The 26,118-nt window shown below is 42.9% G+C and overlaps 1 protein-coding gene across 1 annotated transcript in view; it reads right to left on the bottom strand.

Moving 5' to 3' along the window:
• Positions 1-26,118, bottom strand: part of bicc1a (BicC family RNA binding protein 1a) — an 89,793-nt gene that overhangs the window by 8,401 nt on the left and 55,274 nt on the right. The window contains exons 6-16 of the mRNA XM_033613643.2: positions 24,110-24,163; positions 18,828-19,010; positions 13,599-13,850; positions 11,884-12,015; positions 7,459-7,666; positions 5,610-5,771; positions 5,128-5,315; positions 4,873-5,014; positions 1,401-1,554; positions 714-873; positions 581-620 (exon numbers count right to left, since the gene is read on the bottom strand). Of these exons, the coding sequence (XP_033469534.2) occupies positions 581-620; positions 714-873; positions 1,401-1,554; positions 4,873-5,014; positions 5,128-5,315; positions 5,610-5,771; positions 7,459-7,666; positions 11,884-12,015; positions 13,599-13,850; positions 18,828-19,010; positions 24,110-24,163 (1,675 nt within the window). The remainder of the gene's footprint in view (positions 1-580; positions 621-713; positions 874-1,400; positions 1,555-4,872; positions 5,015-5,127; positions 5,316-5,609; positions 5,772-7,458; positions 7,667-11,883; positions 12,016-13,598; positions 13,851-18,827; positions 19,011-24,109; positions 24,164-26,118) is intronic.

The raw sequence follows: 26,118 nt of genomic DNA, 5'->3' as shown, positions 1-26,118 counted from the left end.
CCATTAAGCAGCATAACAATTAAAGATTTTACATGTTCAGTATGTTATACGCATTTCAACATGTTTCATATAGCTGGCATATAAAACCTTAAATCCTAACTAAATGTTTAGATGAAGTTTTGTGTGTTTGAGTATAGACTGCAGTTTTTTTTTAAAGATTATTTTTATGGGCTTTTTGCCTTTATTGACAGGACAGAGGGTGAAATGGGGAGACGGAGAGAGAGTGGGGACTGACGTGCAGCAAAGGGCCACGAGCCGGATTCGAACCGGCGGCCGCTGCAGCGAGTGGATGCCTCTGTACACGGGGTGCCGTCACTATCCACTACGCTACCGATGCCCCATAGGCTGCAGTTTAAGATATTTTGGCTATTGCTGTAACTTCTATCCATAAGGATGAACGTTTACAAGAGGAAAATGGAGTCCTCTGTCAAAGATACTTTTTCAGGGAACACAATGGCTGAACAGTCGTTGGCAGTTGTGACCTTTAATTATGAGACAGTCTGTGTTCACAAAAGACACATCCAGGCACTACTAATTACTTTGTAGTATTTGGCACAAAAAGACACAAATGTCAACTCACCTTTGGTTGCCAGCAGCTTTTTCTGTTCATAGTCGAATGCCTGAAAAGACAGTGGACAGTTTTAGTCCTTTATGACTTAATAAACCCCCCAAACTTGTGTGTGTGTATGTGTGTGTGTTGGCTGTGTGTGTACCTGCATGTTGGCGAAGGAGGTCTGTGGTACCAGTCTGATTCTCTCCCTCTCGTTCTGCTGTGCTGCCCTCTCAGCCGCCCGCTCGCTACCAGGTGCCCTCTTATCAGCCACAGGGCTGTCTGACGAGCTGGACTCAGCGTCCGAGAGAAGACAGTCAGAGCTATTTGGGTTAGACAGAAACAGACTCAGTGAAGAACAACTATTCCCTATTTTTGTTTATGGAGTCTGGCTATAAAGAGAGCATAGATAAGTTTCACTTTCAGTTCAGTTTCCCGTGTGAAAGTGCTGACTGTTTGGGAAGTACTGAGCACACGACTGGATAAATGAGACTTGGGTTATACTGCACCAGTTGTGTTTTGATGTAGTTTTGCTGTTATTAAACACAGCCCCCTTTTACTCTGAATTCATCAAGACTTTTCTCAGTTTTTGGATTTGTGGTTCACCATAAGGACATGCAAGAAAAACAGTTTTCCTCACAAATTCACCGTAACACGGGGTGAGTAACTGATACACAAACGATCATTTGGGCGGTGAAAATCTGAAATGAAATCTGCATGCTTGGGTGTGATCCCACCGAATGCAATTTCATCCCAGTGTTTCTGTAACCGCGGGAGCTGTAAATGATCTCAGAAGAGATGCTAAGCAGAAACACTACAAGCTGTAAACGATCTCTGGATTCAAACGTACTGCAGATGGGAGTTTTTGGTGCCCTGCAGTAGCTCCACAGCCTGTCGCTTCCCTGAGGACGTCTTACACGAAGCCAGCATCTGTTTCAGCTCGCTCCCATTGGCTGAGTGAGAGGGGCTTCTGGGCATGCCCACTTCCACAAATGTGTCGGAGCCTGAAGGAAACAAACAGACATATTCTGATTATCCTTTTTATATCTTTTTAATTAATCAGTCCAAATGTGAAAATTTAGAGACAGACTTTACAGCTGTCCTTCTGCACATAAAATATACTTAATTTTTCATCTATTTTTTTCAAATTCGGCCATGCACTGTCTGTTCTCAGCAGTGACTGGGTCACTCAGTGTAAAGGTGTGTGTGTAGCTTGGTGTGCATGCGTTTAAGTATGACAAGTCTCAGTTGGATCCCGGATTAATTAGAAACACAGCAGCTGTAATTATAGTGGTTTCCCCCCAGCTACTCTACTTTCAGTCTGACAGGAACCTGCTCTGTGTAACAGGATGTGTCTGTGTGTACGCTGAATGTGCATGGTGCACTGTGTAGCGTAAAATAATATGATGTCAGTCAATGTAATGAAGCTCTCTGGGGTTTAATGTTTGAACAATTCCCCTGCAACTCCTCCATTCCACTGAGTAGCGTTGAGTCGGACTGGACTGGGCGAGCCAGTCCAAACACATTCTGGGACACAGGAGGAGGCGAGGGAGGGAGAGGAAACCTTACCGGGATGCACCGCATATTGGGGGAGGACCGGCTCAGAAAACAGTGGGGAAAAACGAGACGCGTGAGAGTGAGAGTTCGAGGGGAAAACCGCGAGTGTAAGACATGGAGGAAATGAGGGCCTTTCTGAACCACGAGGAGACCAGCAGTTAATCTGTCTCCGTTCCAACTCAATAAATGTATTCGAGCAGAGTGTATGAGGTTAGGAGGACAGTGCAGAGAAACAGAAATAAGTTCATTCAAGGTATTTTTTTTTTTTTTCAAAGTGGGTTTAAGGGTTACATAAATCTCAAGTGGAAAAGCTTAAATTGGACACTTATGTTAAATCAGCAAGGTCCAGCAAAGGCAAAAATGTTGACAGCTCAAAAACTTTGCCTGCCCAAGGTTAAGATCACACATAAATCACAGGATTTTAAGTGTGTCTTTAACATAACTGACCCACAAGAGGGCAAGACGCCTGCTGCGAGTGGACTTTTACAATGAACTTAAGTGAGTTAAAGTAATATTTTATAAAAACATTGACTGTATTTCCTACAAAAATACCCAGCCAACAAAAAAGGTTAAAAGTAGAGGAATTAATTATTTTAAACAGAGTGAAATATACTGGCGGTCACTCAGTTAGGTCGACATTACAGATGAAAGGCATGTGGGTGCTCAACAACAGTACAGGCTTAACATTTTGGATGGGAGGGGATTAGCAAATAAGATAGGAAATGCATGTGCTTCCACTTGCCATTCTTTATGGCTAAATCTATAATCTGTGAATATACTTAAAACAGATGCTAAAAGGGCTGTGTCTATACTACAGTGGATGTCTGCACACACGGACATGTTTTGCACATGTTTCTGGGTTTGTAGAGCCTGCACAGTGATAAATTTCAGGCTGCACGTGCGCCTTCGCAAAATGGGCAGATGACCCAAAACCCATGTGGCTATGTGGCCACATTAGATGTGATTTGTTCTTAAAAGAAGCATTTCACTGCTGGAAAGATGGTCTTTTCATAAAACTTGGCTGTCTATGCAGCAGAAAGACACAAATACTGTTGAAATTGGCGCAACATGAGCAGAGAAAACAGAGGAAAAAGGGCTGTGGCATTTACATTTGCTTAAGAGGTAGAAAATCTACAACTACCAGAATGAACTGGGCCGCACTGGATCAATACACACTCCTGCTGGTTGGTGACATAATGCAAGCTTGGCTGTTTTTCCACAGGAAGCAACATGGCAGCCGGCGAGTGACAAACAATCTCTAATTACAGTTAAACGGTAAGATAATGTGTGAATGAAAAATTTGAGGTGGAACATAGGCAACACAGTAACAGAATCTTGGTTCATATTTAATCAGCTCTAATTAGTTTTACCGTTTGAGCTCATGGTTTTTTCAGCCTCTATTTACAATACGGGAAACAGTATGGTGCCCACTTCTTGCTCATAAATTCTCATATTACAGCCAAACAGTACCCTAAAATATGTTTCTGGAGACATTTAAGGGGAAAAATACACAAGACAGTAAAATAATTTTTGTTTATACTTGATCAGCACTGCCTAGTTTTACAGTTTGATCTGAGTTTCAGGGTGCTTTCACACCTGCCCTGTTTGGTTCGGTTCATCGAACTCATGTTCGTTTGCCCCCAGCACTTAGGAGTGCGGTTCATTTGGGAGGTGTGAACACAGCAATCACACTCAGGTGCGCACCAAAACAACCAGACTGGTACCTTCTTGAAGAGGTGGTCTCAGTCCGCTTACAACCAAACTCGGTTCGTTTGTTCGTTTGTGTTGAGAACGTGTTCCGACCTGGATCTGAACCAACTGCAGTCACATGACACATTGTTTGGGTTAAACATGAGCATGTTACAGTGCTGGATTATTAATGTGCACCTCCTCCTGTACTGCCTTAATATGCACATTCAGCACATCCAATGCATCAAAACATTGTTTTCTAGTTGGAGCCGCGCCTCGTTTTCAAACTGTATGGTTTGACTAAAATGAACAATGACAGCAATATAGTCCACGATGAGCAGCGCTAAAACCAACCTGCGTAGTTGTCCCTCCATTGTGACATTAGAAAGTGTTACATTTATCTTGCAAGTGTACTCTTCTTCACCGTTTTGTTTACTTCCTGGATTTTTCCCGCATGGAAATTCTGACCAATCAAGAGCTGCGTTCTCACACAAGGCATTTTGTCTGGTCTGCTTGTAAATGCTGCAGTGAGAACACGAACCAACTCTAGGCAATTATGCAACTTTGTAACAAAATTAGTCCCTGATTCAGACCAAAGCAAGACAACTCTGGGTCTGAAAGCACCCATATAGACAAAGAAAGAGAGGGGCAGCTCTCTCTTGATCTGGGGCCACAGGCTGGACTCAAACCCGGGCCGCTGCGGCAACAGCCTTGTACATGGGGCGCCTGCTCTATCCACTAAGCCACCAACGCCCCGGCTGAATCATTTTTGATGTGAGTTGAGAGATGAGCAGGGAGATCTGGGCACTGGTAAGATATAGTGAAGTTTACCATTGTTCATTTACACATACTACCCACATTGTTATGATACAAACCTGGTTGAAAATTTGCAAAGCATCCCTTTGTGCACACACAATATCAAAACACTCCTTTTTATGTTTTATAAACAAAATTATCTGATATAAAGTTCATTTTATATTAGAAAATAAGAGCAATACTGTATGTTAGTCGCTCAAAATGCAACAACCTCTGATAGTTGGCTGGTTGAGTCTTTATGAGTTACTTAGGAGAAATACCTTCATCTGGGCTGGACTTGCTGGACAACGGTTCTGATGGATTGTGTCCGCTGGCCTCCTGGACTGCGTCGCATGGGGCTGGACTCAAAACAGTTTCTGCGAGTGATGCAGTTGCTATCCTCCCATAGACTGAGCTGGGATGCTGTATACGCATGTACACATGGACAAACACATACAGAGCAAAATACAAGATGAATGAGATTTACTAGGCAAAAAAGTCAAATAATGCAGTATGCAATGAACAAATGTGCCAACCTTGACATGTCCATTGAGAGTGCAGGGGCCCTTGGTGCAGTCAGGGACCCCATTGGACTGCTTGTCTATGGGGGCGAGGCCAGGCGGAGGGGACGGTGTACTCTGTGTGTAACCCTGAACGCCTGACAGCAGGATGCTACTCAACGTGGCCTGGGTGGCAGGGTGCAGCATCAGCTGGGATGAAAAGCCTGAGACAGAGATGCAAGGAAGAATGTAGCACTGACAATTTTAAACTTAGTTCATAAAGGTTTCTGTCTACTTATCTAGCGAGCTACCTATTCATTCAAAACATTATAACTTTCAAATAATTAAAATAATATTTAGGAGTCTGGTATTTCCAACTTAAAGTGAGATGTATTCAAATACATGTACAAAAAACATGGACTCACAACAATTTAAAAACTAGAAATACAGTCTTTATTATTTTAATGATCTTAGAGTCTGCTCCCTGTACAAAAAGAGGCACATGCCAGTATACAAACCTTGGGTGCTGGTGAGTGAACTGGGCCAGAGGGAGGGGGAGGGTGTGGGGGTGCTGGGGCTCGGAGTCTGCAGAGGACTCATGGAGGAGTTTAAGCTGTTGAGCACAGCGTTGGGTGCAGCGGAGTTGGTGAGGGAGTGGGCCGCCGTCGCACCCAGGAAACCTGAGGAGAAGAGAAAGGAAGGCGAGAGCAGGAGATGAACACATCAGCGGTGGTCCTGTCAAAGCACGGAGCCATTTTTCAAGCTAATCACACGTTACAATCCGGCCTTCGAAAAATAATCTTGGTTGCCCAGCTATTTAACTGGAATTCCATCAAACTGTCATCAAGCAGACAGCGAATGAGAGGAGGAATTTCTTCAATTTCGACAAGGTCACAGATGCAAAAGTACATGTCTCGTGTCCTCATACCCAATAAAACCATGTTATTGAGAGCAGCAACAATGTGGTGCTTGGTGTCTTAACCCAAACGCAGTGTATGAAAACAGAAAGAAGCAGGTCTGTGGCTTTTAAAAGGGGCTAGTTTGGCTCCAGGAATAAGGCCAGGGCTTCTGCTGGCAGGCTGGCCTGTAATCTGAGGAAAAGAAGCATGTAGCAATTACTAAAGGCCAGGATGTGGCCGTCCACAGCTTCACCCCCGGGCCCCGGGGTTTTAAATGAGACAGCAAGAGACCGTTTCTACTGTACCGGGACTTCCTGGCACATTGTTGTTTTTAGTTACCATTTTTTAAGTGTAATTTTCCTGTCTCATTTGATTGGGACACAAGGGCATAAATATAAGGTTATTGGAAGAAAGAAAAAAGGTCATAAATTAAAAAACACAATTTTTTCTCATTAAAATCAGACAAAATGTGCAAAAATGTCCAAAAATAAATTTAACTATTGTCATATTCCTCCCGTCTCAAACACAGAGAGGAAAATTCTACGCACTGTAGATGTGCTGTGGTTGGCATTTAATGACACAGATACCAACTCTATTTATATTTAATCAGATAAACTGTGATGGATCTATGTGCTTATAGCCAAGAGCTACTTCCTGTCAACTTATTCCACTATCTGCTTTTCCTGCTGCCACTGATACATTGCTCATGTCCTCATTTCCATGTCTGAACCCAAAAAACGACATCGTATGACAGCAAAAAGCAGATAACTGGTGTTAAAATATTCACCCTACGACACTACTCGTACTAAAATCGATTTAAATTCACCCCTGGAAACACACAAAAAAATCCCCTTCCAAGCTGAACTCTGTGCCTTCATGTTGAGGTCAGCGCTGCAGACAAACAAAACTCCTACGCGAGTTATAACCATTCATCATCCTCTGATTCACAAGCTCGCGATTCACTCAAAGTGGTGTGACTAAATTTGTATTGAGGTTATTTTCTGATGGTTGGCTGATCAAAGATTTGTTCGCTGGGGACTCATTTCTTGGCATCAACATCACACCATCGTGGTGAGGTCAGTGCTGCAGACGAACCAACTCCTACTGCTGTTAAAGTACGCGCGGAGACGATGGTGCCGTGATTCACCGGCTGTGATTTATGTGGATGCTGAGATGATCTTTGCATCTGATTTTTTAAAAATCACTTGCACCCAGTGAAACAGTTGACCAGATGATCTGGCTCAGCGATATCGTCAGCCGATGTGTTGTGTGTAACTGGTACAGATGCCGATGACATTGATGTATGAGGGTATTATTTCCTCCACAAAGACATTTTATCTTTAATGCATTTCTTGCAAAGAAAAAAACAGGGTCACTTCTTATCTTTCCTCGCTAATTTATCTTCCTCCATCTTGGAGAAGCAAAAGAAACACAAGCAGCACTTTCATAAGTTAGACAGTGTCCTTACCCAGATTGCTCAGCCCCAGGCCAGCTGAGGCCAGGATATCCAGGCCAACGGGACAGATGAGGGATGGTGACGGGACGCTGGCAGCGGGATTCAACGCCACAGAAGGCGAGGAGCAAGAGGACACCCCGTTGCTCTCCAGACCCAAAAGGAATTTCCGGGCCTCGTACATGTTTACTGCATTCCTCTCCACGCTCTTTACTATCACAGACTGAGAGGTTGGAGGGAAGGAAGAGTAAAAAGACAGGTGACATGGACGGAGGAGGAAAATAGGACGGAGAGAGGCGAAAGAGAAGGAGGGAAGAAGGCGTGAGAGAGAAGCAGGGGAGGAGGCGAGGGATAGATATGGTAGGGAATGTTGGCACCAGAGATAGGGAGTGAAAGGGAGGATGAGGGGGAGAGAAACATAAAGGGGAGGAAGGAAGAGGGAATTAGGGTAGATTGGAAGGATAAACATGGAGGCAGTGTGGGAGAGGGAAGGAGACATGGGAGCAAAGTTTGAGAGAAAACGTCTTTTTTAATCGATTGCGTAACATATCATATCTCCAACTCCTAGAGAACATGAGGCAATGCTAGTTTCTCAATGACTATTATACTATGAGGCACTAAATCAACAATAAAGAATTATAAACAGGAAAGATTTTGAATCAGCAAGAGAAATGACTTCGACATTTTCCACATCACCAGAAACCCTGCCCTTAATAAACATCAAATATAAAATGAACGTGAGCACAAATCATGTCCTGCCTGTTTGCGTTGTGCCAGAGTTGAGCTTTTGAAAAATGGATTCCAATCACGATCGGTCTCTCCATCACATGCTCACACATACACACACACACCCTCCTTTATGGGTCTGCCAAAGTGCCGGGAGCACAGAGGCTACAGCATGCATTTGGACGGGCCTTTTGGATTACTGCTGTCACCTCGTTAAAATGTTTAAGTGAAGGGCTCTTAAGAGGATCTGGGCTGGGTCAGTGTTTATACTGGCACCTCCACATCAGTCCCCACAGGCCTGTCTGGTTTGGGCATCGAGCCCTGGCTCAGGATGGGACGTGGGCACCCCGAAGAGACAATCTGTGCCAGGCCAAGTGCTGAAATATGATTAGGAATATTATGTGTTGTACAACAGTAGACCATGAGTAACATTAGAGGTTGACTTTGGCTGTGACTCCGGTGCACCACAGTTCCTGCGACAGTGTGTAAAGCACGGTATAATATGGAAATGATCAACTGATTTCACTAAATAAATTCCGTTCAATAAAAGGCAAACGAGTGTACTTCCAATTTACTACCTAATTTCCTGAGAAAACAAATCAGGCCAGTTTTTTTTTTTTTGTTAGCTGGAATATCTGAGGCATAATAGAAAGACTGAGTGTTCCCGTCCATCAGGTGAAACATGCATGGCAGGCTGTGATTCCCTGCTGTGACAGATGTGCGACAGATTTGCCAAAACTCGTCTCAGTGTTGGTATGGCATGATTCCCCTTGGTCTAAGGTTCCAGTTTTTCCTTTTAAATTCATCAAATAGTGATGAAATGTGACATGGCGATCTATAATTTATTTCACTGTCATGCTGCTGACATTTGACGGAGAGTAATTCTCCAATGGAAAAGTGGCTTATTTGTTTCTTGGCAGTTCTTTTTCTCGCCCTCTCTCTGCCTGACAGTGTTTGAACAAGTAAGACAGAAGCTCTTTTTCTCAGGGTGAAAAGTTACGATATGTTTACTTGTGAACTTTGAGGTTCAGCACAACTGATTCATGTATCTTGTCCATTCTGTGCCCAAACATTGGCCCTTAAAGTAGACGTTGATGATAGATGTCAGTTCCAGGAACAAAATCTAAATAGGGCAGTGCATCTGAATCCTTTTTTAATACACATACATTTTAATGCCACTGAAAATGCTTAGTAAGTATAATCCTGTGAGCTCAGTTAATCTGATTAAGGAACCACTTTATATTAGAGGTCTGTTTTAACTTAAAGAAGACTGAGCATCTGCAGCCATGCTAGCAGCTCTGTGAGGCTGTACTTACAGACACACCGATGCTTTGAGCTTAATGTTACTATTAGCATTCTCACAAAGACAGTGCAAAGGTGCTGATATAATGTGTTGTTAGCATGCTAACATTTGCTAATCGGCACCACATACAAAGTACAGTTGAGGTTGATTGGCATGTCATTCTGCACGTATGTAGTCTTAAGTATTATATCATTGCCTACGACAAGAAGGTTATGTCTTCAGTTTTGTTTGTTTGTTTGTTTGTTAGCATGATTACAAAAAAAGAACTCTTAAGGCCCGAACATACTCGGGCGGAACGTACGCGGAACGGACTCCGCGAGTAATGTCCGCAGTCATTCGGGCATTCATAGTCGAGCGCACTTCCGCGTTGTAGTTTCCTGTAAAAATGCCCATGAAAAATTCCCGCGATGTGAAAAATACATGCCGAGCAGTCACTGGTGCGCGGAGCAGAGTCCGCACGGTCGTAAAATCTGAGCTTTGCGCGCACAGGGCTTGTGGACGTCCGCTTTGAGTCCGCGCGGACCTCCGCGGAGTCCGTTTCGCGTACGTTCCGCCCGAGTATGTTCGGGCCTTTAGCCTGATTTTCATGAAACTTGGTGGCAGGGTGTAGCATGAGTCAAGGAAGACCCCATAAAATTTTGGAGAGGATCCCGATCACAGGGCAGATACACAATTTATTTTTCACTTTCATTAACATTGCTAAATAGGACATTTGGCCTTGGTGGAATAAATTCAATACATCTTAAAACCCAGTTGATGGTGGTAAAGTTCAAAAGTGACAAAATATAGCCAACTATAGAAATACAATGACTTTAGGAGTGGGCAAAAAATCGCCACAGCATAGTATCGCAATATACTTGTGTGGCCATATCGTATCATTGTGCAGTGTTGAGTATCAATTTTTCTATTATATAAATTATTAATATTTCAAATACAAATTAAACTTTATATAGCCTGCTGGAACAATATAATCTATTGCTATTTAAGTCCACTAGATATATTTTGCTGCAAAAAAAAAAAAAAATGGCTGAGGTGAGATGAACAGACAAACTTTATCTTATTGGATAAAACAGATGTTGACAATTTTCCTGTGGGGACATAATTTACAGTTGAAAAAAGGTAATAATTTGAAATATATTTTATCACAATCCTCAGCATATCGCAACATATTTAAAATCACAATAATATTGTATCGTGACTTCAGTATTGTGATAATATCATATTGTGGATCCTCTGGTGATTCCCACCCCAAGATGACTCCGTATCACAATCCACATTCACAGGGCACCAGTAATACTCCGGGGTAGCCAACACAGGTCGTTGCTCAAACATCATGCAGAAAGCAGCTGTTACGGAGCATTCAAGGACAGTGGTTTCCTGGGAGAACCGGTGCAATCGTAACACCGCCACAATCGGAAAAACGCTTCTTTCTAAACTATGGAGGTGGCTATTAATGTTAATTATGTGAAATATTCCAATTCAGAAGCACATAATAAATGTAAAGCTAAGATGATGAAGCATTAACTATGCAGAACCATATTCATCATTTTCACAATTTTTGAAATATATCCAGACATAGAGGTTGCAATTGCAGTTTTGAATATCAAAAACCTATGGTTGGGGCGTCGGTGGCTTAGTGGATAGAGCAGGCGCCCCATGTACAAGGCTGTTGCCGCAGCGGCCCTTTGCTGTCATGTCATTTCCTCTCTCTCTCCCCCTTTCACGCTTGACTGTCCTATCGATTAAAGGCTAAAATGCACTGAAAAATATCTTTTAAAAAACCACAAAAAAGAACACAATGGTTCCCATCTGGTGGGTCATGGTCCAAAAGTGGGTTGCAGGTCCATTCCAAATGGACTGAAAGTAACTTGCAGACGTGTCAAGTTTGTAAAAGACACATTTTATTTCTAAGTTCAGTGAATTTTCTGCAAAGAGCTTTTATTTTAAAATGCCGTTTCCTGCTGTAGAGTGACTAACAGACAGCTTGACAGAGACAGCAAACTAGTTCAACAACATGGCCAAACACAAATATGATGCTGAATGTATTAAACTGTGTGGACCTTGAACTAATGACTAAGGGGAAATCTGGACCCACTGTCATAGATGATAAGACTATTGGCAACGGTGGTGCATGGTCTGCACTCTCTGATTGTTAGTGTTTCATGCTTTAAACCTTTCCGCTAGAGGAAAGTAAGGGGTTCATCGGAGTCATTAGGATTCATCTTCTCAGCACCGTGAACGTCTGTACAAATGTTCATAGCAATCCATTTAATATTTGTTGATATATTTCAGTCCTGATCAAAGTGTTTGACCTGACAGACCGACTTCACCATCCTACAGCTATACCACGAGCATGGCGGAAAATCCCCTTTGACGTCCCATGCTGTGTGAGTGTAAGCCTGGTGTCATACCTTGCTGGGCTGTTTTGGCTTTGGTTTGATACTGATGAAGACATCCAGCTGCTCCATTAGTGCCGTGATACACTGGGGCTCCACCTCAATGTCCTCTTTAATGTCAAACATTAATACCAGAGGCAAGCAGCCCTGTGGAGCAAACACAAAATTAAAAGTACATCACCAACATATTCCTGTTTTTCTTACGTCAGCGGCAGACTAATATCTTTAAGGCTCACATACTGTAACATATCTGTGTTCCTATATTAAAGGCTATTTCTTAAAACAGTAGTAAATTTTCCTTTATACTCTACCATTTGGAGACCTACATGTTAGGCATACCAATAAATACAAGATTCACTGCTGGGTTTGTCCCACACAGAGCTTGGGAAATTCCGCCAAGAGCAATCTGTTTTGCATGATCACCACCACAACCACCACAGACATCTATATTTTGGGCCGAGTGCTGGACAGCGCTCCTATTGTGAGTGGGTGTAATTAGCAGCAGAGTATAGAGGCCAGGCTGGCTCTGACAGGGCCTGAGATTGGAGCTGTAATCTACAGTCTGGCTGCAAGAGGCCAAATCACACAGCACACAACCGAGAGCGGGACTCCTCTCTGCCTCCTGTACGTCCGCTACTTTCAGAGCAGCTCCTCTTTATCTCCTCTCTTCTTTCCTAACCTCCGCTCCCATCCCCTGCTTCCCATGCGTCTCCTCTCCCCCTCTTACTCGTCCCTCATAAATCAATTGTTTTTTACTGTCTCTCTCAGACAGACAGTGAGAGGCTCCCTCCTGTGTGTCCAGGCCAAGAGAAAGTCATGTTTAGCCACTGCAACAGCTTTGGCATTTGCTAAATGTCTTTGGGGCCAAATGGGAGACCGCAGACAAAGAGAAGGCAGCTCTGGCAGAATTACCGCCCCACATTATGGATCTCCAAACAGAAAGCTGTTTACGGCCGAGATGCTCTCTTATGCACCAGCTCAGCAGAAGCTTTTAGCCAACGGTAATTAAACAGCCATCACTTTTACACATTTTTGAACCAGACATCCGATTATATTCCTAAGTAATTCAGATAAGGGTAGCCTCAGCGGTTACAGGCAACAAGACAAGAATGACCACAAAGCATTTTTAACCAACAGATATTTAAATGCGAGGCGCTTCTTCCTGGTCCAAAAACTGCCAGAAACAGTAATGTGCTCCTGACCTCTGAATTACAGACTGGGCTGAAACTTAAATCCACCAAAATCTACTGGCAATGCAAGCCAAACCATTACCATTAACACCAAGACGGATAATCTGTATACAGTCAGGACATTAGGAACTCAAGCCAAGCTGCCACAAATGCGTGTGTCCGTCTCACATGCAGGTATGTGGCTATAAATCACGTAGGCTAACCTTGAGTCGGCTACAGATTGTTGAATAACTGGACGTTTCAGCAGCAGGAGCAGAGCCAAGCAATTCTATCCCAAGGCTATTCAAAACCTCTAAAGGCAATCATGGTTTACTTCTTAAACCCATCTCGAAACCCACGCATCATTCACACATACCATGATGATGTTGGTAAAACAATGGCAGCCATTATAGCTACCACACAGCATGTGGGATCTGTATATGTAAAGAATCCACTGCCAATGCCATCTCTTAACCCCAAAAACAAAGCTTAGCAGTTTAAAGTAATTCCGTTCAACCAGTGGATGTCAATAAACAAAACAAACACACATAAAGCACACACCATGAGGTACTGCCGTGCCAGGCAGACCGACTCGATGGTGCCCTGAATGTAGACTGTGGATTTCTTCTGGGGGCTGTTGGGGTCAGGGAAGTGGATCTGCGCTCCCGTTCTCTGGGTGATGTGCTTGATGTTGCTGCCATTGCGGCCCTTCATAAAGAGGTGGTGCTGGGGTGCGATGTCCAGGTGGGTGGTGACTGAGATAGTGCTCGCCAGGCTGCCAGCCAGGTGCTCCAGCAGCAGAGCTGTGCCCCTCTGTGGACACAGGGATGACAGCAGGTAATATGACTAATATATAAAGAAAAATATGCATATCATTTAGTTAGACTAACGCTGCAGTTACATGAGCAGTATTTCTTCAACATGATTACTGTTACAAAATAATAATAATAAGGGTTTAAATGGACGTTAAATAAAGTGATCCAATAAGATGTGCTTTTACAAGTCCAAAAGCCTTTAATCAGGATATGACTTTTTTGATTGCTCAAAGTGGTTCTGTCCACTGTGCAGCAGACAAAGTTTGTTTCCAACTTTACTGAGAAAATTCAGTTAATTAAGTATAGAACAAGATGAAGTGGTTTTGTCTGTTAAAACAATTTAGTCATAAGCAGGGTTGCACCAATTTATTAGCTCAACATCAGTATCGGCCGATATTTGCTTTGTTGACTGTCATCGGCCTATTAGCAAATACGATGATATTCACTGCCGGCAGTGGTGATGTTGAATAAAAGAGCAGGTAAAAGAAGGATACAATGACTGTTCTGCAAATGGACTCTGTGATACCACTGTTATCTGACGAGATGGCGAGTAGCAGCTGTCGTCCCATCGTCCAGGAGACAATAGAAAACGTGTTTAGGATGAAGAGAGATCCTCCCAGCTTTGAGACAAAAGGATGCAGACAACTCACTTTTGACATGTCAGAGGACGCACCCTGTTGTTTCCCTGATAATGCTACACTGTGAACAACAAATCCATGTTAAAATTGGCAGGAGGAGAGCTGGTTAACATCAGCTCTAAGCAGCCAGTGGCTGCAACTAACAGCTCATGGATGTTGCATTGAGTTACAATATGATTGTTTTAAGCTTTATTCAGTAAAAGTGAGTATTAGGCAAAGGTAAATAATAATGTCAATCTCATGATGAGTTCAATGTAATCACATAAAGTGTAGCTCTTGGTGAGATACTTAAATAAATACAGTTGAAAAATGTGTTACTGATGAGGAAATTATGATATATTATATATAGTAAAAAGGCTTTTTAAGCAGTTTTTTTTTTAATGATGTTTTTCATGTGAAAGGTTATATAGTAAGGTTGTCTCATAAATTTGTATAATGGAATTTGTGCTCATTTAAAGGTAGAGTAATGAAGGGCTTATTTACTTAAAAAAAAAGGTCATTTTTTTATAGTGTAGATTTTTTTTCCCTGGCACAAAAGGCAAATTATTAACAACAAAACTAAATTAAACAACAATATAAAAACATTGGTATTGGTACTGGCTATCAGCCAAATTGTTGGCGAAACATCCGTTTTGCCCCAATCAGTGTATCCCTAGTAAGTAATGTAAAGAATGTAGCTCTACATAAGTGTTAAATATTGAATTTATGAATGATTCTCTGTCAAAATCAGCAGAAGGAAGTGCACAGAAACAGCTGTTGTGCCTTGTCATGTGCAGCACACGCACCAGCTATGTCACTTTATGTTACCTCTGTGTGGGGGCAAACTTGCAGAAAGAGCATGATTATTCTAACAAGAGATAAAAGATGTGATGGAGCGTTTTATATAAACTCACACTTTAAAGTGAACTGAATCTGGCTACTGTATCTGTTGTCTGTTACATTGCTAGTAGCCTACACAGAGTACAGGCTTTCAAGACTTGGTGGTCTTGAAAGGAGTGATCCAATCCAATGTTGCTTTGAAAAAGTGGCACAAAAGTAAAATGGATTAGTTGATCCTGGATAGCAAAACATGGGATTTCCTGATCCAGATCATTCTGATCCAGATTCATTTTATGAACATTTTTTTGGGGCCCTGGGGAGCATGAATGTCTGTAAAAGTGTCACAACAATTTATCATAGTTGTTCAGATATTTCAGTCTGGACCAAAGTGACGGACCACCCGACACTAAAATCCAAACATGATTTTGTCTTCAAAAATCATAACACATGAGTATTTACTTCAATGATATTCTACATGACAGATATAACATTCATGCTCTCAGGGCTTCAAATTGTGACTATTTTCATAATTAATGCATCTATTGATAATTTGCTTGATTAATCTTTGTGTCTGCAACAGTGTGATGTCTTGAAATTGCTTGTTGTGTTCAACCAACAGCCCAAAACCCAAAGATATTCAATTTACGGTGATATAAAACACAAAAACAAACAAATCTTCACACTTGACAGACTTGAGCTTGTGACTGTTTGGCATTTGTGCTTGATAAATAATTCAAACCATTAATCTATTTTCCAAATTGCTGTACATGAATCTCCTGTCAAACCTCAACTTATCTTTTCAGCAGTAATATCAACATTAATTTTACATGAGCAGCGTACAACAGTATAATAATGGGTGTAAAAATAAAAGTTTGCCACTGACGCATGATAATTGTAGGAGAGGATGCCCTGTGGGTGTAAAACTGAACTCTACCAGCAATAAAACAAAGAATATAATGGACAATTTACTGACTTCTCACAAGAATATCAAACAGTACAAATAAAATCCCATGACGTGACAAAAAAGCTGGAACAATATTTCATTTAAAGCAACAGCCAGACCACAAAAACTAATCAGTTAACGACGAGGAGCAGTGGAGCCACGTTGCCCTTTTCCCAGAGAAAACACCAGTGTTTTCTATATAACCAATGGAAACTATTGTATTTTCCACTGCATCTGCAGGCCAGTTGAACAGCCTCATTCCTCGCTGTCTCTGCTATGCCTCTGCAAGCCATCACTTGGCCCAGTAAAGTCAGTCATTTCCAGTGTGCAACGGGAATCCACACACTGCGGCCAGCATAACACAACAATCCACAGCGGTTTCTGGCAATCCTCGAAGGTACTCCAAGGGTCTCACACCACCACATAACATAGCACACATATTCCTCTAATCCTCTAGCCTTCAACTGGCATGTGGCCCAATCCCAACTGACCCCTCAGACCTACCACACGCTCAGGGCCATGCATATGTATACATACTGTACAATGCCCACACTGACTGTACACGCAACACAGACAATGTGCACACTGGCAAGCAAATCCAAATGAAAGTGCACAAGCATGCATGAATAAATGAATGCAAAGATGCCAAATGCAGTCACTGGCAAACAGAACTGATCTCCATATTGTTAACAGAGGCTCTGTAGTGCAAAAAAGTGATATGATAGGTATGATTTGGCAGCGACGACTACCTGGCGAACTTTAACTCACCACAACTCAGATGCCGTCTGCTGAAGTGCATCTGTGTGGATATACATTTGTAAATCACACAGTAAGTTTATGCATAAACAAGCTGCGGAGTGGAAACACAGTACAAAAATTATTTAAAATTGATCTCAGCAGAGACTTCTGGACATTCTGGTACAATAGCGGGGCGGTGTCTCCTTCCTACCGGAGAGCTGAACCAGCAGCTGTCCAGTCCAAGCGACCAAACATCTCTCAGCACTCTCTTGCCCCTGTGGTGCTGAAAGTAATGAGGCACTTAAAACGAGAAAAGTGAGGAACGCTGACAGTGTTGGTGGGCCTTGACGTGGTGCAGCTCTGGAAGCCTTTCCTTGGTCTGTGGCTGGCCATGTAAACGGGTGGAGAAGAATGGGGCTATTAACTCAAATATTGTTACACTGAAATGACTGACAGGGCGCGCACAGGTCAGGGTTCGGTTGGTTATTCAAGCAGCTTTAACAGGATGAACGCTGGCTGTTGGGAGGGTTGAACCTGCAACCTTTATGTTTTGGTTTATGCATAATTTTGCCTCAATTTTGGGGGAAAATCCAAGGTAAACATAATTTATAATGTTGCTCTTACTGAAACAGGAAACAGACACATATTTTTCTCTAAAATGGAAATTAGAGCATTGATACCAAAATGAACTGATGACATGATCATGTGACCGGGTTGGTCATTTTGTACTGAAGCTGTGGGCGTGTTTGGAATTTAATCCATCACTAAAGCAATTAGTCAAATGACAGAAAATTGACAATTTTGACTTGATTGATGAATCTATAAAGGGACAATTCTCCTCCAGAACAGAAAACCTGTTGCGCTATTTATCAAACTAGATTGTATGGTGTGAGTTGCCGAGTGTTGGAGATATCAGCTGTAGAGATGTCTGCCTTCTCTCAGCTTGTGGTGCTCAAAGCACCCAAGAAACACATTTGTAAAACTCAACAGCAATGTCTTTCCAGAACTCATGACCCAGTTACAGAAGATAATCCACAGACCTTGTTGTGAGGAGTTTCATGTAGGGACTATTTTCTTTCTGCCAAACTACATCCGCCAACCAAATCACCCTGCACAAGGAAGTGTGCATCTACTGGTAGCTCACCTAGCACCAGTATTAAAGCCTCTCATCCACGGATAGATGCACGCTTCCTTCTGTGTAGTGATATGGTTAACTGGTGTAGTTCGGTGGAAAGAAAATAGTTCCCACATTTAACTGCTCACAACAAGTTCTGTGGATTATCTTCTGTAACTGGGTCACGATTTCTGGAAAGAGACATTGCTGTTTTTCAAATGTATTTTTTGGCGCTTTGAGCACCACAAGCTGAGTGCCATCTAGTTCCATTATATTAGAGAGAAGGCAGACATCTCTACAGCTGATATCTCCAACACTCGAAAACAATCTAGATTGATGAATAGCACCACTAGTGAAATGAAAATATTTGTGATTTTGAGGTGAACTGTAACAATTAATTGAGAAAAGCTGCCAAACTTTCACTAGTTCCAGCCTCTAAAAAGATTCGATCCCAGACTCCTCCAGCCTTGCATGTCAAAGTATCCTTGGGCAAGATACTGAACCCCAAATTGCTCCCAATGGCTGTTCCATCAATGTGTGAGTGGGTGAATGGTTACTGAGTAGCTGGTGATACCTTGTATGGTAGCCTCGACCACCAGTGTGTGTATGGGTGTGTGTGACGTGTAGTGTTAGAGTGCTTTGAGTGGTCAGAAGATTAGAAAAGCGCCACACCATTTACTCAACTATCCAATATTCACTTTCAAGTTACAAGACCCTCCTCACCTTGACGGCATTGGCGTTATTCTGTGAGCCGCGAACCACGCCGGTGGCCCTGTAGAGGCGAGTCGGGGGCTTGAAGGAGACTGTGAGGTTGTAGGTCTGCGAGATGTGCTGCACGGTGGGGGAGCTGGGGTCAGACTGCATGATGGCGGGAAGCTCAAAAGACAGCACAAGGGGGAGCAGCTCCTGCAACATGGAGGGATGGGAGGAGAGAGGAGGGAAAAGAAAGTGAAAAGACTGAGAAAAAAACCCCACCATCATGCTGAAATACTGCAGTTATTTTAAGCTGGATAGCTTATCATGATGCTGCCACTGCTGCTGCCAGGAAACAGAGAAATAAAACATGTTGTGTCAGATTTCTTCACAAAATCATAAACATGCAGAGTATGGTGGCTTGTATCACATTCTGCTGTCACTCAGGCTGATTAAGACCACTTGGACACAAAGTAAAAATACAGTAATCGGGTGATTTCTTTACACGGTGTCGACTTATGTAAAGTGACACGCAGACATAACAACAGCTCCGCTAGCATAAGGTGGCAAAACTGGGCATGTAAATCTGTCAGCTCAAATAAATCCAGGAAAGTTTATCAAAATGAGGTCAGCAGTGTCAGCAATAAAAGACAGCCTTTGTTACATGATGTGTGACACAGATTTAAACATTATGACTACACAGTCATTTAAAAATTCTGCAAAGCATCAGTGGTCTATGGCCTGCTCATTCTCATACATTAATTCCAAGTCATTGAATCAAACCACATGAGCAGCAACACACATCAGCTCTCGTCATTTGTATCGCAGCAGTCATTCAAACAAAATAGATGCAGACAGGAAGGGCCTCGCTTCATGCATACACATACTTACGCATGCATGGGAGAGAAATCACACAGGCACACACCCATACGCACACACAAGCTGAAGGGAATGTACACACACTCACAAAGAGGAGAATGAATACATACTCACACACACAGTGTTATCCAAACACTGGCTCTTGGGCAGAGCGCCACTATGGTTTTGGCTGCCAGTGAAGGGCAAGCAGCATGAATTGCTCTGACCAAAGAAATGCATCCCTGATCAGTCCCATATGCGCTTGGCCTTACATTTATATCACGTTTCAGCACTCGCTCTCAGAGGGCTTGAGAAATTTAGGTCAGCACTGAGGGAAATGCAAAAGAGGACAAGCAGAGCAGCAGGAGTCAGGCGCTGAATGAAGAATGGACTGATTTTTATGGTGGAGCTGACCTCAGCTTTTTTCAGAAAGTCTACCTGGCAGATATGAGTTTCACATGTATTCAATCTGAAAGCGCTGTTTTAAAAAAAAAAAGCCTCAGTTCTCCTGACATAAGGGTGAGAGATGAAGAAAAATGAAAATATCTTCGAGGTAAAGCAACTGGCCAGACCTTTCACCACCTGCCTGTCAGCTCCACCTCCGAGGGCTCAGAGAAATCCCCCGAGAATCCATCACCTCAACAACCGATGTGTTACAGGCTGAAACATATCTCCGCCTGAGAGGGCCTCAGAAATACAGTAGACCTTACAAGTCCTCTGATGTATGTCTGAATGTTGAAGGGACATTACGTTCATCGCTAATGCACCTCAGGGAGAAGGCCCAACCCAGGCCACTTCTGCTTTCAGGAGAGATGGGGGAGGATGTGGTCTAAAGGCCACCCAGAACCAAACACACAGCATACTGTATGTTGTTATGCACTGGCGACCTCAAGAGCAAGGGGTCAAAAACTGGAATTACCTACCTTTCATTTTACAGTGTGGTGCTTTGATAAACAAAATAATACCTTTATTTAAAAAAAATAAATAAATAAAGAAGATCGACACGACTCTCCAAAATGAAAGTGGTATTAACGTTCTCATCTAATTCTCAGCAAGAATGCAAATAAGCATTCTCCCCAAAATGTTTAACTATCCCTTAAAAGCAAAACTTTGGCATTTTGGCAACTAATGTGATCGCTAACAGTTACAAAGACACCCTTAATCACACTCAGTCTGGACAAGCTGGTTTGTATTTGTCGACCAATCACTCTGCGAATACGCCGACCAGCCACAACGTTAAAACCACTGCCAGCTGACGTGAAATAACATTGATCATCTCATTGCATTTATGTGGATGCCACTTGAAACACATGCAGACCAAGTACACCACCTCAGGGCAACGACATGCCCAGCAGGACAATGCGCCACACTGCAAAAACTGCTCAGGATCAGCCGAAGGAGCATGTAAAAGAGCTCAACGCATCATGGCCTCCAAATTCCCTAGATCCCAATACGCTCAGTCATCTGTGGGACGCCCTTGTACACCATAGCTAAGCCCAATCCACGGTGGGTTGTCCTTGGATTGGACTTGGCTCTGACCTATCAAGACAGACACAGGACCTCTGGGGCTGTCCTTGGGTGTCTGGCACCAAGGCGTTGGTGGTGTATCCTCTGGGTGCTGTGGGTTTTGAGGTGAGGAACTGTCACATCTCATGGATACTCAATCATATTGGGATCTAGAGAATTCGGAAGCCAGGTTGACGCTCTTTGTCACGTTCTTAGAGCCATTCCTGAGCAGTTTTTGCCTTGTGGTAGGGTGCATTGTCCTGCTGGGGGCCACTACCATCAGAAAGTGCTGTTGCCATGAGGGGTGGTACTTGGTCTGCAGCGATGTTTGGGTGGGTGGTGCATGTCAAGCCTGTGTACAGAGATGAGTCAACCAGAAGTCCATTTAATCCTATGGGAATCTCCGTGGTTCCCGATGTGCCTGTGAAACTCCTCCCCTCTGTAATATTTCTGTCTGGAATTTGCCTCAAGTACACTGTACAAGTACACATCAAAAATTGAGCTTTTGCGGTGGATTTCGGAGAGACTATTTGACAATGTGCTCGCTTAGCTAACAGGCTGCTAACTAGCTAACAGGCTTGTCAAGTGAGTCTGTCTGATTACAAAGAACTTGTTTATCTAGCTTGAACACACCATGAATCTGAGTAATGTCTTTCTGCTAAAATATGGTTATACAACATATACAGTCAGATTGTCATTATGACTTGTTCAGCTGTTCATATTAATTTAATTTAATTTTTAATTAAATATTTCACAAAATATGCCACGTACCTTGCAGGTCAAAGTCTTTACTTATTTGTTGCCATGCCTCATTTTATCCTGGTAATGTTCCAAGCGCATATTTCAAACTACTGGAAAAATTGACAAAACTAGCCTCTCCCCATGGCTACAGGTAGTTTCTATCAGGTTTCGGTCAAACCGTAGAAAAATGCACTTCCTTGAATTGGACACTCAAGGTATCATTCATATATTTATGGATCTACAGACACCAGTCACATAAGTGGGAACAAGGCATCAAGCTGCATCCACATGAATACCAAGACCAAGGTTTCCCAGCTGAACGTTGCATTTTGATTAGAAGATCAGTGTTTTTCAGGTTTTATGTTTTGGCTGATCAGTGTATTTTATTTGTGACAGATTGCAGTCAGTCAGGTGTCAGTGCTGATAAAGTGGACAAAGTGCAACAATCAGATGAAAAAAAAATCTCTCTAAGTGCCTTACTGCATTTGACGAAATTGCCTCCAGGTTAAGTGATGTAGCTCATACATAACTCAAGCTATGTGTGAAAGGACTGTCTAGTCGCAAGTATTGAGTGTGTCATGGGACATAATAGAAGATGTTTGGGTACCATGGAATTAGCCGAGTATCAAGGTCTGACTCCATCAGAAGAGGCCAACTTGACAGAGAGGAAACCTGTCTTCTGATCCACCCTTGTCATCCGCTGACTGTGTGCTCTTTGGAGGCCAAAACAATCTTTGTGGTTCTCTACAGCTTATATTATAAACCTCTTTGTACAGCACTGCGACGGTCAGTTTGGACTATCAGTTTTTTTCCACCCATAGCAGAAAAAGGTAGATGATCTGGGTTGCGGCTTGCTGCTTATGAAAACAACCACTAAGCACGGAGAGGTATGAGTATGCGTACACGCCAACATACGCCAATACACACTGCGCAAAAATCCAGCATGACCTTCTCCTTTCTCTCTGACTCCATCAGACACACTTCACTCACTCAGTCATTCTCATATGCACACACAAGCCTTGTTAGTTTTGGTCAGTCCATAGTGGAGGAACGTGCTCACTGCTGCAGTGTTGAAATACAGCAAAAGTTCATGGATGTAATACTTCACACGAGCGTAGAGGTCCTCCGCCCACAGAGCTGAGGCTGGAGGTCGTCCTTCCAGTCAGACTGAAACTGAAGATGGAGAAGAGGCTAGAAATGGGCTGGGGACGGGCTTGCCAAAGGGGCTGAGGCTCAAGCTTGTATTTTACAATTGTTCTAGGGAAGTGGTCTGGGAATAGGTTACGAATGGTGCTTGCGGCTTAGAGGAAGCTCTGAAACTGTGCCTGGAGTGCACAATTACCTACTGTAACCCTGGAGCGCTTCCACTAGTAGGATTAGGTAGAGAACTTGGCCGTCTTGAGTCGGATGTTTTGTTTATGGAGGGAGTATTTGTTTTGAGTGATGCACTTGGGAGCCAATAAGTAAACTAAGACATGATTTCAGACTAACACATGAGCTGGAGGGGGTAAGTCAGGCTGGCTAATGAGCGAGCATGGATGAAGTGGTTCAGCGTAAGAGTAGGAGATGGGCTCTCTGAAGCTGCAGTCCAAAATTTGCCAGGCGAGTGTGGCCAAAAGCAGGGTGAGCAGGAAACAGCGTGGGTGGAGCTGTAAACACAAACTGTGGGAGCTAGCGTGGCTAGCAGGCTAACAACAGCGGTCCACAAATGTGTTAATTATACAGGGGTTCTTCAAACGCTTTGCTGTAATTAATCTCTGTCACACTGCAGCCAAGCAGCAACATCCATCCTTCTCTGCTGCTCGTATTAATTCAGCAGGCAGTTACAAGACAAAAGCATAATCAATCAATACTTCCTGGACGAGATGTCAATCCTGCCTCCTCCCTGAAAAGCAGGACACTGCAGAGCCTCAGGATTTTATGTCAAAGTTCAGTCTGATTAAACTGCTCACAGGCTCAACAGGGACGTGTGTGCAAACTGAGGCAGAGGCAGCCTTATATGTATTTGGCAATAATATAATATGATGCTTTTTCCCTAACATAAAAATTGTTCAGTATTGAAATGAGTTCCAACTGTCAGAAATCTGAGCTGTGCTCCATGAAGGTCAAAACTACAAACTTACAAGTCTGCAGGGAACAAGTATTGAATGCTCAACATTTTGCGTGGTATATCCCTTTAAGAGAAATGCGGCCGGGTTCCAACTTACCCTTATTTTTACTCGAGCTGCCTCCACCCCTCCTGGCTGCCCCGCAATGGACACCTGTTCACAATAAGAAGCAACATATGTAAATCAGTAAGTCAGTTCAAACCCGGTCCAAAACAAATACTGGCTCGGATCGCTGCATACAGTCGCACTTCATTTCAATGTCGAAAGGAAAATCTAGAACAAACATAATGAAAACAGCAAAAGTTTAAAGGCTTCCTCTAAAGTGAAACCTAATCCTTTTTGTGACATGTTTCCAGTTAATGTTTAATATTCTTGAACCACATCATTACAGTCACCATAAATCTAACACTGTGATTAAAACATGGCCTTCACCATGGAAGTAACTGTTTTATTTAACACAACCACCGAGATGAGAGGTAGCGTGAGTATCGTTTACATGTGAACCAATACTGGTACTGGTTCCACCAACAGTACCTTTTTTCAGAACTTTACTTTCTCTGTAATAACAAAAATTGAGTTTTTGAACAAGCTGCCGTGGTGGCTTAGAGGACTAAAATACAATTCTGTTCCTCTGCTCTTTTCTAATCAAATATAGAGCTAATCTTCTGTCTCTGTCTGCCTGATTGTGTCTCTGCTTGTCTAGCAGTGATTCTAGGCTATTACAAAAGTAATATAAAAAATAAATAGACAAGACACTGAAATTTTTGTGGCAAATCGGCACTGAAGCAATAGTTTTGGCTTGTTGGGAAGCCAGTGGCCGTGGAGCTCCGTGGGTGGCCTCCCAAAGCACCCGCCCCCCATCTGAAGGTGAACCTGGCAGTACCATGGCTGGCTTCCAGACTTTAGTACACTTTGCGGCACTATCGCCTCTCCTCTAAACCCAGTATTCTCACCAAGACACACTCTCAGGTAGGGCTGCCCCCTAATAGTCGACCAGAAAGGTCATTGGTCAGCAAAATTTCATTGGTCGTTAGTCACAGAAAAACAAAAATAACAACACTGAAACTATTCGGAGCTACGCCTTGTCAAAATAAATCAAAACCTATATGACTGGACCATGTGGGAATTTAATTTGAAAGGACAGACACAGGAAGTGGCCACGCTCAGCAGTCAGACAGGAGTCATGGTAATTTCCAGGGCTGGTACCTGCGGTTATTCCACAGGCTAGTTAATAACATGTCGGGCAGGAAATCCAAAGTGTGGGATCATTTTGAGAAGGTGAAGGAGGAACCCAAGGTGATATGTAAACTCATCTTCATTGGACTACAAACATGACGTATCATCTGAAACATGGAAGTAACTACATGCCCATTAGCCCACAGCGTCATTAACAGGCGGCTCGCTCAGTGTGTGACGTGCACTTGTAGATAAAATATAGGCCTATATTAATGAAGGTTCATTAGTATGGTTTTGTATTTCTCTGTAATGTAGCACAGTGTTAACAATGTTACTGATACTATTCTTTCTCACACCTTCAACTCAAACCATTGTGTTGCCCCGCCCAAAATATATCATTTAATAATTACATTAATATCCTGAACATGCAGGCGACTGGTCGACTAACGGCTCTAAATGAAGAAATTTTTGGGGGGGCAGTTCTGCCCTCAGGAACCGACAATTGGCACAGATGGATTTAACGTAGGCAACTTATGACCATTGTGGAGCAAATAAAAACCTGTTTTTGGGAGCCATCAATAAAAAAAGAAAAGAAAAGGAAAAGAGAATCAAAAATAAAGCCGGTCAATCTGGTTCGTAGGCTGCACCGTGGCATAAACAGTTGTTTATCTCTATGAATCAGCGCCTTGATAGTCTGGCGACCGGTCCAGGGTGTACCCCGCCTCTCACCCAGTGTCAGCTGGGCTTGGGTTAAGAGGATAAGCGGTTTCACAAAAATCTTCTCTGGTTCCACATGAACAAAAGACGCACGTACAATACTTATATATACACACACACAAATATGTGCGGCAGCGTAGTGCTGTGAGCAGCAATTATATCTTTAAAAATGAAAGCCATTGTTCAGCTTCATGTTGGCAAACATCTGCCCTGCT

This window comes from Epinephelus lanceolatus, chromosome 17 (assembly GCF_041903045.1).
Source record: "Epinephelus lanceolatus isolate andai-2023 chromosome 17, ASM4190304v1, whole genome shotgun sequence".
NCBI lineage: Eukaryota > Metazoa > Chordata > Actinopteri > Perciformes > Serranidae > Epinephelus > Epinephelus lanceolatus.
This window is presented reverse-complemented; position numbering and strand designations above follow the sequence as displayed.